Raw genomic sequence first — 14870 nt, forward strand, 5'->3', positions numbered from 1 at the left:
TAAATTCTGACCTCCCACTAGTTTTGGTTTTTACCAACTAAGCCACCTCTCAGAGTTGTGCGTAATGAAACATGACTAGAGGGCTTTGGTTTATTGTTATCTAACAATCGGATGAGAACCTTCATGAAAAGAGAGAAACTATGAGCTAAAATTTTAGGATTTAAAGCAGTGTGTGTACCCTAGCAATCCACAATGTTTTGGATCACCTAGTTAGGATGGTTCTCTCAATTTCATGCTCAAGGGGATGGTCAAGTTCCTTTTTGTAGCTCCTTCGATCGAGTTAGATCTCTCCCTTATATACATATAAATTCTCCCTTTCAACAGAGTGAAGAGTAAAAACCACTTGTTTAGTGTAAATAAGTCATGTATCAAAGAATACTATTTAGGTTTTAATCAAACATGTAACCTTGACAATAACCCTAATCTAAGATCAACTGACCCAACCATGACTTGTCCTCAAGAACAAACTTTTGAACCTTAACCTTATTCTGACTCAGAGTTCTAGGGTGAAGAAAAATTTTCCACTTAGTGAGGACCTTAGACCTGGTTTTGACGATATCTTTTGCAGTGAAACATCACAAATTCATTTGAGCTTTTAATTTGGTTATTTCTATTTTTTATTTTATTGGTTGCCAATCCCGATTCCAAGGCTTTGCCCTGACTAATCCGGTGTTTGACCCGGGTCGCACACCTGACTGTGGTGGGTGAGTCTCCCAGCGAAGATTTTTTGCATCCACAAGGTTATTTCTATTCATTATTATAGTCAATTGGAGGAACAAACTAGCAGATTGTTGCTTGGTTAATTAGTAATTCATTATAACTGAAAACCAAGTCTGAATCCCCCAGAAGCAAGACGAATGGGGGTTTACCTCCATGGACTAAGTGAAATACCTGAACCATGTTAATTCCTTGTCTCTCTTGATTGTTTCTCATGTTATGCGCAATCTCTCTTTCTTTAAGCATTGCCTTGCTCAATTTTAACATGGCATCAGAGGTGTTGATCTTGGCAAATACTGTTATGAATTGTGAACATGAATTGTTCTCCTCAACTAAGTTTACCTTCCTTGTTATCGTCTTTTATTTTTCCAATCATGGGTGACTCTTCTAGTACAACTGATAACAACAGATTGAATGAAAATAGCACCAAACTTACTTTGAATCTTTTGAATGGAAGAAATTACTTGCCTTGGTCCAGAGCTATGACGATTGCTCTTGGTGGCCGATCTAAATTGGGGTATAGAAATGGGACAACCAAAGCTCCTGACTCGACAGATCCTAAATTTGCCAATTGGGAGGCCAATGACAACATGGTGATGACCTTACTTTTTAACTCTATGGAATCTCAGATTTATGAGATCTTTGCATATTCAAAAGGTTCATTACACAAAGACTATGTAACCAATGAGAAAGACTGCCAGTGAAAGAAAAAAGATTGACATGAAAGATGGGGAAAAAACTTTCAATTAGTCCTACTCAAGTTTTCAATGTGTCATGTTAAAAGAGATTGAGAATTAATGTCAATTCTAGAAACTACTCAATGCAAAATCCTTTATCTTTGAACAACACCTTGGCACTTTTGACCATCTTACCATCACCTTTCCTCTCCATCACTACCAACACCACCATTGATAAAAATGAGTACATGGAGAACGAGAATAAATATCACTATTGTGTGGTAGAGAAATTTCAGAAAAATATATTGTTCTTTCTTGATGATGAGGTGATCCAGCGATTTTTATCTGTTGTAGCGAGTGGAGCCCGGAACTGCCCTTTGAGATTACACCAACAGTGTTAAAATCACAGGCAAGGGTATACTTATAAATATTACATACAACATCATCACTACCTTCCCTGCTTCACCACCACTTGTGTTTGAAGTATAATTTTACTGCCCATGTATTGTAGAGTTTACCTTGCTACCAAAAACAAAAGATAATGATGTTATCTTGTGAAATGATGCTCTTATCGAATTCGTTGATTCTTGGAGATTGAGTTAGTAAAGTCTAATCTCCGACTCGGGAACAAGAGAATCGTTGATTCTTGAAGAAAAGAACTCAGACAAAAGTTAATCTCCAACTAGGGTTTGAGAAATAGAAGTTTGGTATCCGCCAGAGCCACATACTTCATTTTGTAAATTTGTAAAATATTAAATTATTGAGTGTGAAAATAAAAAAAGTCATATTTATAAACATACCCTGCCCTTTGATCTCACATAGTTGGATCTTTTTTTACGTACATGGTATAACCTTAGCTGACGGCTATAGGCCTCAACCGTTGCAACAAATAAAAATCTCTGATCCAGACTCCTTATATAAGAGGTTGTCACTAATGCACTAGAAGCACATCCATGTAGTCCTACGCATTTGATTATAAAATAGTTATGGTATAATGGTAATGTTGGTGTCTATAATACTTCTTATAATTAACCCTACGGGGTAGCTCAGTTGTTGATAACAATCCAACAACTCTGTGTAAGATATCGGCGTTTCAATCCCTCGGGGGCCAAAGGCGTAGTCACGCCTGCTGTCTAATATTAATACGCCTCAGCAGAGTCGAATCCACGACCTCTTCATTAAGACGAATTGGTTTCACCACTATAACTAGTCGAGTATAAAAAAAAAAAAAAAAAAAACACGCCCGCTTAAGTGTGAAGAAAATTTCTTCATGTAATGTCCGCGTTTGACAAGGACCGGAACTTAGCCGACGGAAAGAGAAAAAATGGGGAAAAGGTTGGATCTCAACACTCCTTGTGAGCAGCAGTAGCTGCTGTGTCACCCGAAAAATTTAAAGAAGCCAAATTAATTTGAATCTTTCCTTTAATTCTCTCATTCAAAAAGGAAATTGATAACCAATCTCTACTCGTCCTGATCTCCTTCACCATCTGAATCCACAGAATCTTTGTTGCTTCAAACCAGACAATTGTGAGTTCTTCCTCTTACTCAAATAGTATCGTGCCTTGATCTGTATTGACGAAATTCGTTTTGGTTATGTTGTTGACTTTTTAGCTCATACTCTTAAATGAATGTTGATTCGATCTGTTCTTGTGTAGGGTTCTGAGTTTCTGCTCAACTATCCTTAATTTCTTTTTCTTTGTGGTCTGTGGAGTGAAACGTGTTAATATTAGACTGGAAAAAGATGAGGCGAAGACCGGCGGATTTTCGACGGCCTTTGAAGAGGAGATTTCCGAACGCACTCTGGTTTACAATATTTGGTTTGGTCATTCTGCTTTGTATTTTGATTTTTAGCCAGGACAATCGACCGAGATCCAAACCTGCGCTGGTTCAGGTGAAATTAACTGCATTTCTTAGTTTCTGGAGTTCCTTTTTTTTATTCCTTGCTGTACAAGTGTTGGTTCAGGTCGGTTTTCAGTATAATTATGAAGCAACTGGGCCTTCCTTTGTTATTTTATCCGGAAGATCCGCAACGTTGTGGAGTATTAGTCCCTTTAGTGACACTCGGCTAGCAGTAGTTAATCTTTGAATAATCACAAGTGTTTATAAAAGGCACTCTATAGGTGAGATTCTTTTCAGATGCAAACATAATATTTACTTATCTTAAATTCTACTACACATCATCAGAATACCTTCCGATGGAATCATTACAAACTACTTTCGGTTCAGTCACTTACTAGACTCTAGTTTATTCAGTAAGGCTGGAGATAAAGCAAACTGCTTCTGTAGATGGGCAGCTCTGTATCAGATTGAAACCACCAAACTGGTTATACCAAAACTTTGTGCTAGTTTTAGACCTTTCTCTGTGATGATAGCTTTAGCTGGAACCTGGGCTCTGATGATCCGGTTGCTGCTGAAATTTAATATTGCTAGTCTCTGATAATGAAACCAACACCATAAATATCATTATTTTCATCAGTTGTGAGGATTAGAAGAAGAATGGTGAAAGGCTGAAATTATCCTAGATCCCAAGCACAATTATCTTTATATTGATAATCTGATGCATCACTGTTCAAATTGAACCACCCAATAGGGACTTGCTTCTTGTTGCTTATATTCATCTATAGCTGTTTAGACGAAGGGCTTATTTGAATACATTCTTGCAATTGCCATTTAATTTCATTTTCTGTACTCGTCAAATTTATTTTCTGATTTTCAAAAACAGCCTTTGTCTTAATTCGCAGATTTTTTCTGTTTCGATGCCAGCCTGGGGGCAGAAAGAGTAGCCCTTTGGTATGTGTGATGAAAACATGAATATTAATTCTTTGGATGTACCTCACTTCGTCACAATTGAAAAGCATTTGTCCTTGCACTTCTTTGAATCCTCTTCAAATTTTTGACTCAACTATACTCTTGTTGGCATCATATAATTAATGCATTTCCGTAGCAAAAGAACTACTTTTGAAGGTGGTAGAATGTTCTTGATGTGTTATCCATGGAAAAAGGTCTCAAGGACAAGACCTGATATGACTCTTTAAGTTTCAATTGTTAGACAATGCAGTTGTATATTTTTTCAATGAGTCCATGACTTCTATTTAACTTACATGTTGGAGAATCTTTTTCAGTTGCTCCTACAAGTTTGATGCCAAGAATTTGTTTAGTGATATTTTTGTCAAAGATTCCAAAATAGCATGTGGTTTTACAATTCTGGTTTTCACACTAAAAATGTTAGAACAGGAACCGTACTCATATTGTGATGCAGGTCGAGCGCTAAAATTGGCCAATTCTCCCAAAATCCACCATCCATGCAATGGAGTCCCTATTCTCCGCCTTCCTCTGGAAAGGGCGTGAAGCATCCCACTTCATCCACCCTGTCAATTGGTCAACCATTTGTTACCCAACCTCTGAAGGTGGCCTCGGTATTCATCGGATCTCTGATGTTAACCTGGCTTGTCTTCTTAAACTTATTTGGAAAATTGCTTCAAAGCAGGACTTTATTTGGGTTAAATGGGTCTACTCCTTCCTTCTCCATTCAAATTCCTTCTGGACGGTCTCCATGCCTTCCAATTCTTCCTGGATCTGGAGGAGAATTCTCTTTGCTGCATTGTGCTCTCTCCGCTATCGCTACTTCAGTCTCCACTGTCTCCTCCACTTCATTTTTGCTAGACCCGTGGCATCCGTTGGGCATTCTCTTTTCCCTTTTTGGCCTCCGTGCAGTCTATAATACCCGTATCCCCAACTCCACCCCCATGTCTGCTTTCATTTCCAATTGCTCCTGGTCCCCTGCTCCCCTCCCCATTCTCAGACAGGTTTGGGATTCCCTTCCCACTATTTCTAGCTCCCCCCCAGTGACACTACCATTTGGATCCCGTCCCCTACCAAAACCTTTTCCACCTCTTCAGCCTGGAACCATCTTCGGCCCCACAACCCTAAACCTCCCTGGCCTCCCCTAGCGTGGTTTAAATACCATACCCCTTGACACTCCCTTACCCTTTAGAGGCCCTTAACCATGCCCTCCCCACCCAATCCTTCCTTATTGGCTGCCATATCCCTGTTAACCCAAACTGCATCCTCTGTTGGAATGGTTCGGAGGACCTTGATCACATTTTTTTTCTTGCCCTTTTTCCAGATCTATCTGGGAAAAAGCTTCCTTTTTCTGGCCCCGTTCGAGGTGATCCTTTGGTTTTATTGATGAGTGGTCTTGGATTCTAAGAAACTTCCCAGGTTCTTCTATTTGCGATCAGGTTGGTAAGCTCGTGTTCTATGCCTCTGTCCATCATCTTTGGTGGAGCGTAATCTTCGGAGATGGACTTCCAAATCCCGCTTGATGCCATCTATTTTGATGTTTCTTCTATGCTTGTAGCTTCTCCCCATCCCCTGATTGATGATACCCCAAGGAACAGGCTTATTGTTGTCTCCTGGGGTCTTAACATTTCTTTCCGGTCTTCTCCCTAAGGACCATCCTTGTTTGTTTCCTTTTTCGTTAATGTATTATTTATTCATCCAAAAAAATCTAGTGTTGATAGATATGGGTTTTGCCCCTTTGTTTCTTATTATGTATAGTCGTCATGGGACCATAAGTTTAGTGTTTAGGCCAAGTACCAAAATAGGTTTTTATTTGGTTTAAATTATGTCAGGTCTATTTAGAGTGATACAAAGTAGAAATTATTAGGGACTTGATACACATTAATTCAATAAATCTTATCAGGGACCTGACACACATTAATTAATTAGTCCTTATCAGGGACCCAATACTCATTAATAAAATAGTCATTATTAGGTTAGTACTTTTTATTAGAGTTGTATTTCAATTCATTTTTCTATACAGGTACAATTGGGAATGCAATTCTAAGGCAATAGATAAAGCCCCTATGCGTGCAATAGTTCACAGATTTAGATTAATAAAATTCAGCTTTTAAGCTCAGGCTTGTGTTTGCTTTGCTGTTCGACCGAGAATAGTGTTCTCAGCATTGGTAAGGAACCTCCAAGTGTATGAGATTAGGGTCTCTACTCTCTACTGAAGTCAAGCTGAGATTCCTTTATGGCTGTGGTTCAGCCAGCCTTCAGATCATTCCACCATTTCCAAAGCATTAAACAAGCATCCTACATCAATGTAAGTGGCAGCCAGCATATCTCGTCCCCCTTCCATCTCACCCTTCACATTTTAATTTTCTTGAATTTTCAGATTCCCTTATACACCAAAAATTTCCAGCCACATCTATGCGTTTTGACCATTGGAATTGACTCAAACTTTTGGAGGAACCTTTCCGCCCATATTAAGTCTACATTCACCCTAAGTTACATCTCCGTTCAAGTCCTCTAGACCTATTGACCATAGAAGTCCTACTAGGATTAAGACTTCTACCAAATTTAGGACTCTCAAACCAGCCATCATATTTAGTCAATTTTCATACCATACCCTCTTTAGGACGTGCATTCCAATCCGTGAAAGCTTTATCTTAAATCCAACCATTGGAAAAATAAAATACCCCTCTACAGTTGGTTCTTTTTAAAGATAAGGGAAGAACTGACCTTCATTCATTTGAGGGTACATCATATTGACACCAGCAGGCTTAGGAGATGATAGGTAATGCCAGCATTGACTGAGACTTCTAGAGACAGATACTCCCTGGACAGTCAGCTAGGGAAATGAAGTCAGTTGCTTCCTAGAAATCCCTTTTTTTTAGGGGGATAAATACATGACCCCACTGTGAAGACAAACTCTCTGACCAGGTAGTCAGAACAGGGTTTCAATTGGGATCCAGGTGGACCAAGCTTCTGATTGTCTCCTAGGCATCTCACGTGCACAAACTTCTTACCTCACTGTGACTCACAGTCTTCCTGCAAAGCAATCTTTAACTTTATTCATAAGGCATAGAGAGGATCCAAGAAGTCCTTTATGTATACAGTAAGAAACAACTTATGATGGAAAGTTCCTTATGAAATTGGTACTTGTCCACTGAGTCCCAATATTGCAAATTAATGCATCTGAGAAGTAACTTAGCCTCTTCCTTCTCTATGTATTAAAATTGTGGAGGTTGTTTCAGCAGCTAGAAAATTTTCAAAAAATCCTCTCTTCTGAGATTACTTATGGACCTCAAGTATGCTTAGGGTGGACCTATAATGGGATCAAGGTGGGACTTCTTCGATTGTGACCTTGGGTACTTTGACAGTTATAGGCAACTAGCGAGTGTGTGGGACTCTAGGCTGATGCCTTCTATCTAAATCTTAGACTATTATCATCACTATCAACCTTTATTATATGTACTCTGATTCTCCCCAGCAATTCCAAAATGTAGAGAAGGAAACAGCTAAGTAATCTGTTGGATACATGAATTTGCATTAATGAGACTTGGATTCGAAGTCAAATGGAATTCCTATACTTGAGATGCTAGATCCAAGAAATAGAAAAATGTTCTGAAGACTGGAACCACTAACAAACCTATATAATGAAAAACATTATAGTTCTAGGAATATAAAAAGGCACCTAACTACTTGAGACATCTAAAGACAAGAAATAAACAGAGTAAAAGAAAAACTGGGCCAAATATTGACCCTTACAAAAGCTGCATGCAGGCTAGCCTGGCTAGGTCATGCTAGATCTGGTTTGGCTGATGGGCTGGGCTTTGAACTTGGGCTAGTTCCTGGATCAAGAGGAGGTCCTGCATCTCAAGGCTAGTTGGTCCAACAGCCCATGTGTCTAAACCATTATTTGAGAACATGGGCCTTGACCCCTAAAGTTCCTGTGTCTATTTCTGGCCATGGAACTTGTCCACATCAGTAAGGGCTTCAGTAGTACCATACTTCAATGTCCAACCTTCTTAAATTATTTCTTTGACAGTCCAACTAATAACTTGGTTGCTACTCCATACCCTGTCCCCTAAAATATAAAAAATAAAAAAAGCTTAAAGCTTCCAATTTATGTTGTGACGAGGGTAGATACCAAAGTGATATCGGGTAATTTGGATATTGTTAGTTCGCCAAATATCATACTTTAATCTTTGGAGGTTGAGAAAATACACTAGGTTCCTCAAGTTATCAAATACCAGGTCCAAAAGTGCATACTTTCAAATTTCAATTTAGTATCTTTGCTAAAGGTTGTTGGCTTATATATAGGCCTTTGTTATATTTTATAATTGACCAAAAATGAGAACAAGTGGTCCAAACTAGCAGTTTTTGGTAGGCCCATGAACTGGATCATAACTGGTGAATGTTTACTAATATATTTCCAATAATGTATAAATGAGTGATTTTGGAGTGCTGGGGGGAATGAATTATAGGATTATTGTAAACCTGGCTGTATAAATATCTGGAATATCTGTATGAATCTGCAGGACCCAGCAAATCATGAAAATCTCAGCTACACAGAACTTGGCTCGGGGGCAGAACGGCATTTCTTGACTGCCCAGCGTTCTGCCCCTTACAGCATAGCACATTGGACAACATAGCGTTCCATTTCATCTATCTCCCTTTAGTTCTTAATTTAACACTATCCTCTTTGTTGCCTTCTTTGTGAATGATAGACTCCGATATCTAAAATAGTCACTTGGCAGTATCTCTTTGATATTGTGATGAAAGCAGTCCTGAAGGATATGAAGAAATCCTAGCTGCAGTAGAGAATGACTAGTCTTTGTTCTGTTAGAGAAGTAGCAGAACCAGAATAGATGAACTGTATGAATCTGCCTTGGATTTCCAATTCTAAGTTTCAGTGATTAATATAGTTGAAACTGAGATATCAATTTTGAAGGAAATCAGATCAACAAATAGGGAGATTTGAGATTGGATTAAAAACAGAATCCTATTAGCAAGCAGTGATATCATAGGCTTAATAATAGATAAAGATTTAAAGAATGATATGGTGGATGTTAAAAGATTAGGGAACAGAATTATAGCTATCTAGCTTTGTTGGAGAAAGAAGACTGTAAACATAGTTAGTGCATATGCACTTCAAGTAGGACTAGATGAAAGTAGTAAGTTACAATTTTGGGAATAGATGGATGGGTTAATGCAAGGAATTCGTTAAGGAGAAAAGATTACCATAGGCAGTGATCTAAATGGACATTGGGAAAGATAAAAAAGGCTATGAAAGTGTACATGGAGGATATGGTTTTGGAGAGAGGAATGAGGAAGATATCATAGTTTTGGATTTTGCTGTTGCTTTTGATTTATCTATTGAAAATTCTTGCGTCAAAAAGAGAGAGGAATATGTAAGACCTTAGAGAGTGGAGATCATAGAAGTCAAACAGATGCCTTCCTAACTAGATTGTTGGATACATTGTTGGTGCTAGGTGATACCAGGGGAAAGCTTAGTCGCGTAGCATAGACTAGTGGTCTTGCATGTGTGTCTCACTCCAAAAACTCACAAAGGTGTGAGGTTAACTACCCTAGGATAAGATGGTGGAGCTTAAAAGGAGATTGCTTTGAAATATTTCACTATGAAGTAGTCAAACAAGGAAAGTGAGAATATGAGGGGGGACACTAATAGGTTTCGTAATGAGATAGCTACATGTACTAGAGAAGTGGCTAAAGATGTCACAGGTGAATTGGAAGGAAAACACCATTTTTGGAGAGAGACTTGGTGGTGGTGAGGTTCGAACAACCATTAAGAATAAGAAAGCTAGCTTTGAAAGATGTAGAGGACTTTCAAAGGTATAGGTTGGCCAGAAATGAAGCTAAGAAAATTGTGGGAAAAGCAAAAAGAAGGAATATGAAGATCTACATAATAAGGTAGGTACAATGGAAGGGAAAAAAACTATGTATAAGATAACTAAAATTAGGGACAGGAAGAATAAGGATCTCGACCATTTTAGATGTATCAAAAAGAAGATGGCAGAGTAATAGTATGTAATGAGGACATCAAGAAGAGATGAGAAGTTTATTTCTCTAACCTACTAAATGAACATACATCAGGTATCTAAGACTTTGCCATGGTACCAATTCTTGAACGTGTATATAGAGAATTACAACGTCCAAAGTTTTATTTAAAAAAAAAAAAAAAAAACTCTAAGGAGGATGGCCATAAGCAAGGCAAAAGGCCTTGATGGAATTGCAATAGAAGAATGGAAGAGCTTAGGAATCTATGCGCTAGTTTGGCTAAACAAGTTGTTTAATAGGATTATGGCATAAGGAAAATGCTAGATGGAGGAGTATCATGGTCCCAATTTACAAAAATAATGGAGAAATTCAAAATTGTAATAATTATAGAGGCATAAAACTGATAAGTTATAATATGAAATTATGAGTGAGTAATTGAAATTCATTTGATACAAGAAGCCACTATTACAGAGAACCAATTTGGTTTTATGCTAGGAATATCCACAATGAAGCTATTTACTTTATTAGGAGTGGGGAAAAGTATAAAGAGTGTAGGGAAGATCATTATATGGTCTTTATTGACCTAGAAAAGCTTATGATAGAGTCTTTAAATTTAATTTGACAAGTACTAGAGAAGAGAAATGTTACAAATAAATATGTGGACATAGCTAAAGATACATATGATGGTTTAGTGACAAGTGCAAGGATGGTGGGGGAGACAATGTGCTAAATTTGCATTTAGAGTTGGGTTACATCAAGGATCATATTTACTTGCATTTATAATGTATGGTTTAACCAAAGACATTTGAGATAAGGTTCCTTAATGTATGTTATAGTTGTCAAGGTGAAAAGGCAAGGCAAGGTGATAGAGAGCAATGAAAACCAGGGAGACACCAAGCAAAGCAACAAGGCGATGCCAGGTTGCCTTGAGGCAATGCCTTGACAACATGGGTGTATGCTTTTTCTGACGATATTGTTTTGGTAGATGAGGCACAAGTAGGGGTTAATACTAAATTGGAATCATGGAGAATAACTTTGGAATCAAAAGGCTTTAAACTAAGTAGAACAAAAACTGAATATCTAGTGTGTATCTTTGCTTTGTGATGGGACGATGATGAGGAGGTGATACTTGATTAATAGGATATTTCACAATGCGATAAAGAAGGTAGTATAGACTATAGAGGATGATGTCACAGGAATGAAGTTGAAAATATATGACGTCTAGTTTTTTGACAGAGTAGGAAGAATAGTATAGGTATTCCTACCAAAGCCCTTGGTCAGGATAGGAATCCACCTACAGCTTCATCCAGAATTCACTAGGAAACATCCTTGAATCCACAGACCCAGATTTGAGTACACAAAACCAAATTCAGAAAACTAAATCCGCATTCTTGGGGAAGGGCTTGAAGCAGACAAAATATGGGGAGGAAAAAAAGTTTTTTTCCCTTTTTTTTTGGGTTGGGTTGGTGGGGGAGAAAATGGGGAAAAGGGGAAGGAAGAGAGTGAAAGGAAGGTAAAGAAGAGAAATCGGGATTAAAGTGATGAAAATAGAGGAAAATAAAGAACAAGAAGAAAGGGGCCAGAAGCAGAAGGGAGGAACACATGCTACAATCACTGCTCTTAAATACCATTAATTCCTCTTTTATTAAGTGAAAAAGTTGATATCTTTTATTATACACATTAACCCTGTCATATTTATAGGTAGAAGGCAAGGAACTCATTATTTACTATGCTTTCCTGGCATATTGAAACTGAGGCATCCCTCTAATGTTCTTGACAAAACTTTGCTCTTTATGTATCACCACAGTTTGTCTTGCTGCCATGACGAACATGATTGATGCTGGATTCTTCATTTTGCCCAAAGTACCCATTTTGGAACTGACATGGTTTAGATATGGGAAATGTGTCAATCAATATCTTTTAACCCAAAAAGTTCAATATATAAATCTCTATTTTTCTTTGTTTGTTTATTTATTATTATTATTTTTTTTTTCTGAATTTGTTGTGCAGTTCTTTGGAGACATGCTCAACATAAATTGGCTGCTGTTTTTTTAACACTGACACTTTCCTTTTTCACCTTATATATTTTTGCCAGTGAATAGTTGCATACTTTTGTTTTTGTTGTTGTGGGGGGGGGGGGGGAGTTTAATTGAATATGATACTAAATACATGGAAATTATAATGCTTAGTTATTAGTTTTATCTAAACTGTTCTATTAATTTCTGTGTACCTATTCCAATCCTATCCTGCAATTTGATAATGAGATGGGTTTGAGGGAGTTGGAGTGTAAATGTGAGTCAGTTTGAAAGTGCAGTGTCCTGTTACACAACAATTTATGGTGGTTCTTGTGCACTGGAGTCTAGGCCAGCAAATTCTTCCATCAGCTGGAACTAGGAAATCTGAATCATCTTGCATGCAATTTTACCTTTCTCTTTAGAAACTCATCAGGAGAAATTCTTCCCATTAATCATTTCTAGGATCATCTGAAGAAGCAAATTTTGCTACTAAGTTACCTTCATTAAAGTCACCTAGGAGATAGGTCTTTGGTACTGAATTTTCTTCTCTAGGGGGCTGTGCTTGCCTAAATGAAGACTTTCAAGGACAGTGGCGAGATTTTTATCTGCTTATTTTGGCTAATTGTATTTGGATTACCAGCCTGCTATCTTTTGCTTTCTACAAATAAATCCAGTTACTGCATCCAATAAAACCTAAATTCTTTAATGTTCTGCAGGGATCTTCCAAGCGATACAGTAGCACAGAGGGTCTTAATATTACTGAAGAAATGTTGAGTCCTGGTTCAATCTCAAGGCAATTGGGTGATCAGATTTCTCTTGCGAAAGCTTTTGTTGTGATTGCAAAAGAAAGCAACAATCTCCAATTTGCGTGGGAGCTAAGTGCTCAAATCCGCCAGTCCCGGATACTTCTTTCGGATGCTGCAATAAGGAGAACTCCGTTGACTGCAAGAGAATCTGAAACTGCAATCCGTGATATGGCACTTCTGCTCTTCCAAGCACAGCAGTTCCGCTATGACAGTTCAACCATGATCATGAAGTTGAAAGCCAAAATCCAGTCTCTCGAAGAGCAGGTAAACTCTGTTAATGACAAAAGCTTAAAGTATGGGCAAATAGCTGCTGAGGAAGTCCCAAAAAGTTTGTACTGTTTGGGTGTCAGGTTAACAGTTGAATGGTTCAAGAACCCTTATCTCCATAGGAAACTCACAGACAGAAGGCAAATTGCTGAGAAACTCAAGGATAGCAATCTCTATCATTTTTGTGTCTTCTCAGACAACATTCTTGCGACTTCAGTTGTTGTCAATTCAACGGCAACAAACTCCATTCACCCGGATATGGTTGTTTTTCACATTGTGACTGACGAAGTCAATTATGCTCCGATGAAGGCCTGGTTCTCCATAAACAGTTTCCAAGGAGTGACAGTAGAGGTTCAGAAATTGGAGGACTTTACTTGGCTTAATGCTTCTTATGTTCCTGTCCTAAAGCAGCTCCAAGACTCGGACACTAAGAATTATTACTTCTCTGGCAACACTGGTGATGGCAGAACTCCAATCAAGTACCGGAATCCAAAATATCTCTCCATGCTTAACCACCTCCGGTTCTACATTCCTGAAGTTTTCCCCACATTGAAGAAAATAGTATTTCTGGACGATGATGTTGTGGTTCAGAAAGATTTGTCAGAGTTGTTCTCCATAGATCTAAAAGGCAATGTGATAGGAGCTGTTGAGACATGCATGGAGACATTCCACAGATACCACAAATACTTGAACTGTTCTCACCCTCTAATTCGTGATCATTTTGATCCGGATGCCTGTGGGTGGGCATTTGGGATGAATATATTTGATTTGGTTGAGTGGAGGGAAAAGAACGTGACCGGCATTTACCACTATTGGCAGGAGCAAAATGTAGACAGAACATTGTGGAAGCTTGGGACTCTGCCTCCTGGGCTGCTGACTTTCTATGGATTAACGGAGCCATTGGATCCGAAGTGGCATGTCTTGGGGTTAGGCTACAAAACTGTTGATGATGAGTTGATAGAAAATGGTGCTGTGTTGCATTTCAATGGGAACTCCAAGCCTTGGTTGAAGATTGGAATAGAAAAATATAAGCCTCTCTGGGACAAACATATCGATTATTCGCATCCAATGTTGGAGCAGTGTAACTTCCACTAATTTTGATATGGAAGTTCAGTGCACTCTGCTGCAAGGTTGCCTTGAATGTGGCCAAATTTTTTGTAATCTGAAAAGAATGGATGTAAAGTTACCTAGATTAAGCCCTGGGTATGGTGGTGTGGGGAGTGGAAGGGGTATGTGCTATTTATTGGGTCCCCTTCTTGTAGAGAACTACTGTTGTAGTCTTGTAGAGCTAGTACTATTTATTCTCTTCTCAACAATAATATGGTTAGTTAGGCATCAGTGGATTTAATGGGGAATGAAAACGAAAAATGATTGCTAGAATCAATGGCTCTCTTACTATTCATTGGTTTGAAACTTTGATGGCTTCACAAGCTTGTAGGTCTATCATCTATTAAAGGATGTCAATAGTAAAAATAAATAGAAGAAAGTCTACTAAGTGTGGAGGATAGACCATGCGATTAAAAGATGGTGCCAAAACAAGGATTTACTCTGGGGTCAGGAATTTTGTTTCTGGGGGA

The 14870-nt window shown here is 38.3% G+C and overlaps 1 protein-coding gene across 1 annotated transcript; it reads left to right on the plus strand.

Annotated features, from left to right (window-relative positions):
- The first annotated feature begins 2664 nt into the window (after positions 1-2664).
- On the plus strand, positions 2665-14750 carry GAUT10 (galacturonosyltransferase 10). Its single transcript, XM_089139659.1, has 3 exons — positions 2665-2921; positions 3050-3285; positions 12937-14750. The coding sequence occupies exons 2-3, from the start codon at positions 3136-3138 to the stop codon at positions 14386-14388; spliced, it is 1602 nt and encodes a 533-aa protein (XP_088995785.1). The 5' UTR covers positions 2665-2921; positions 3050-3135; the 3' UTR covers positions 14389-14750.
- The last annotated feature ends 120 nt before the right edge of the window (positions 14751-14870 follow it).

The sequence above is a fragment of the Hakea prostrata genome, chromosome 11, assembly GCF_041222555.1.
Source record: "Hakea prostrata isolate BN-2017 chromosome 11, UWA_Hpros_2, whole genome shotgun sequence".
NCBI lineage: Eukaryota > Viridiplantae > Streptophyta > Magnoliopsida > Proteales > Proteaceae > Hakea > Hakea prostrata.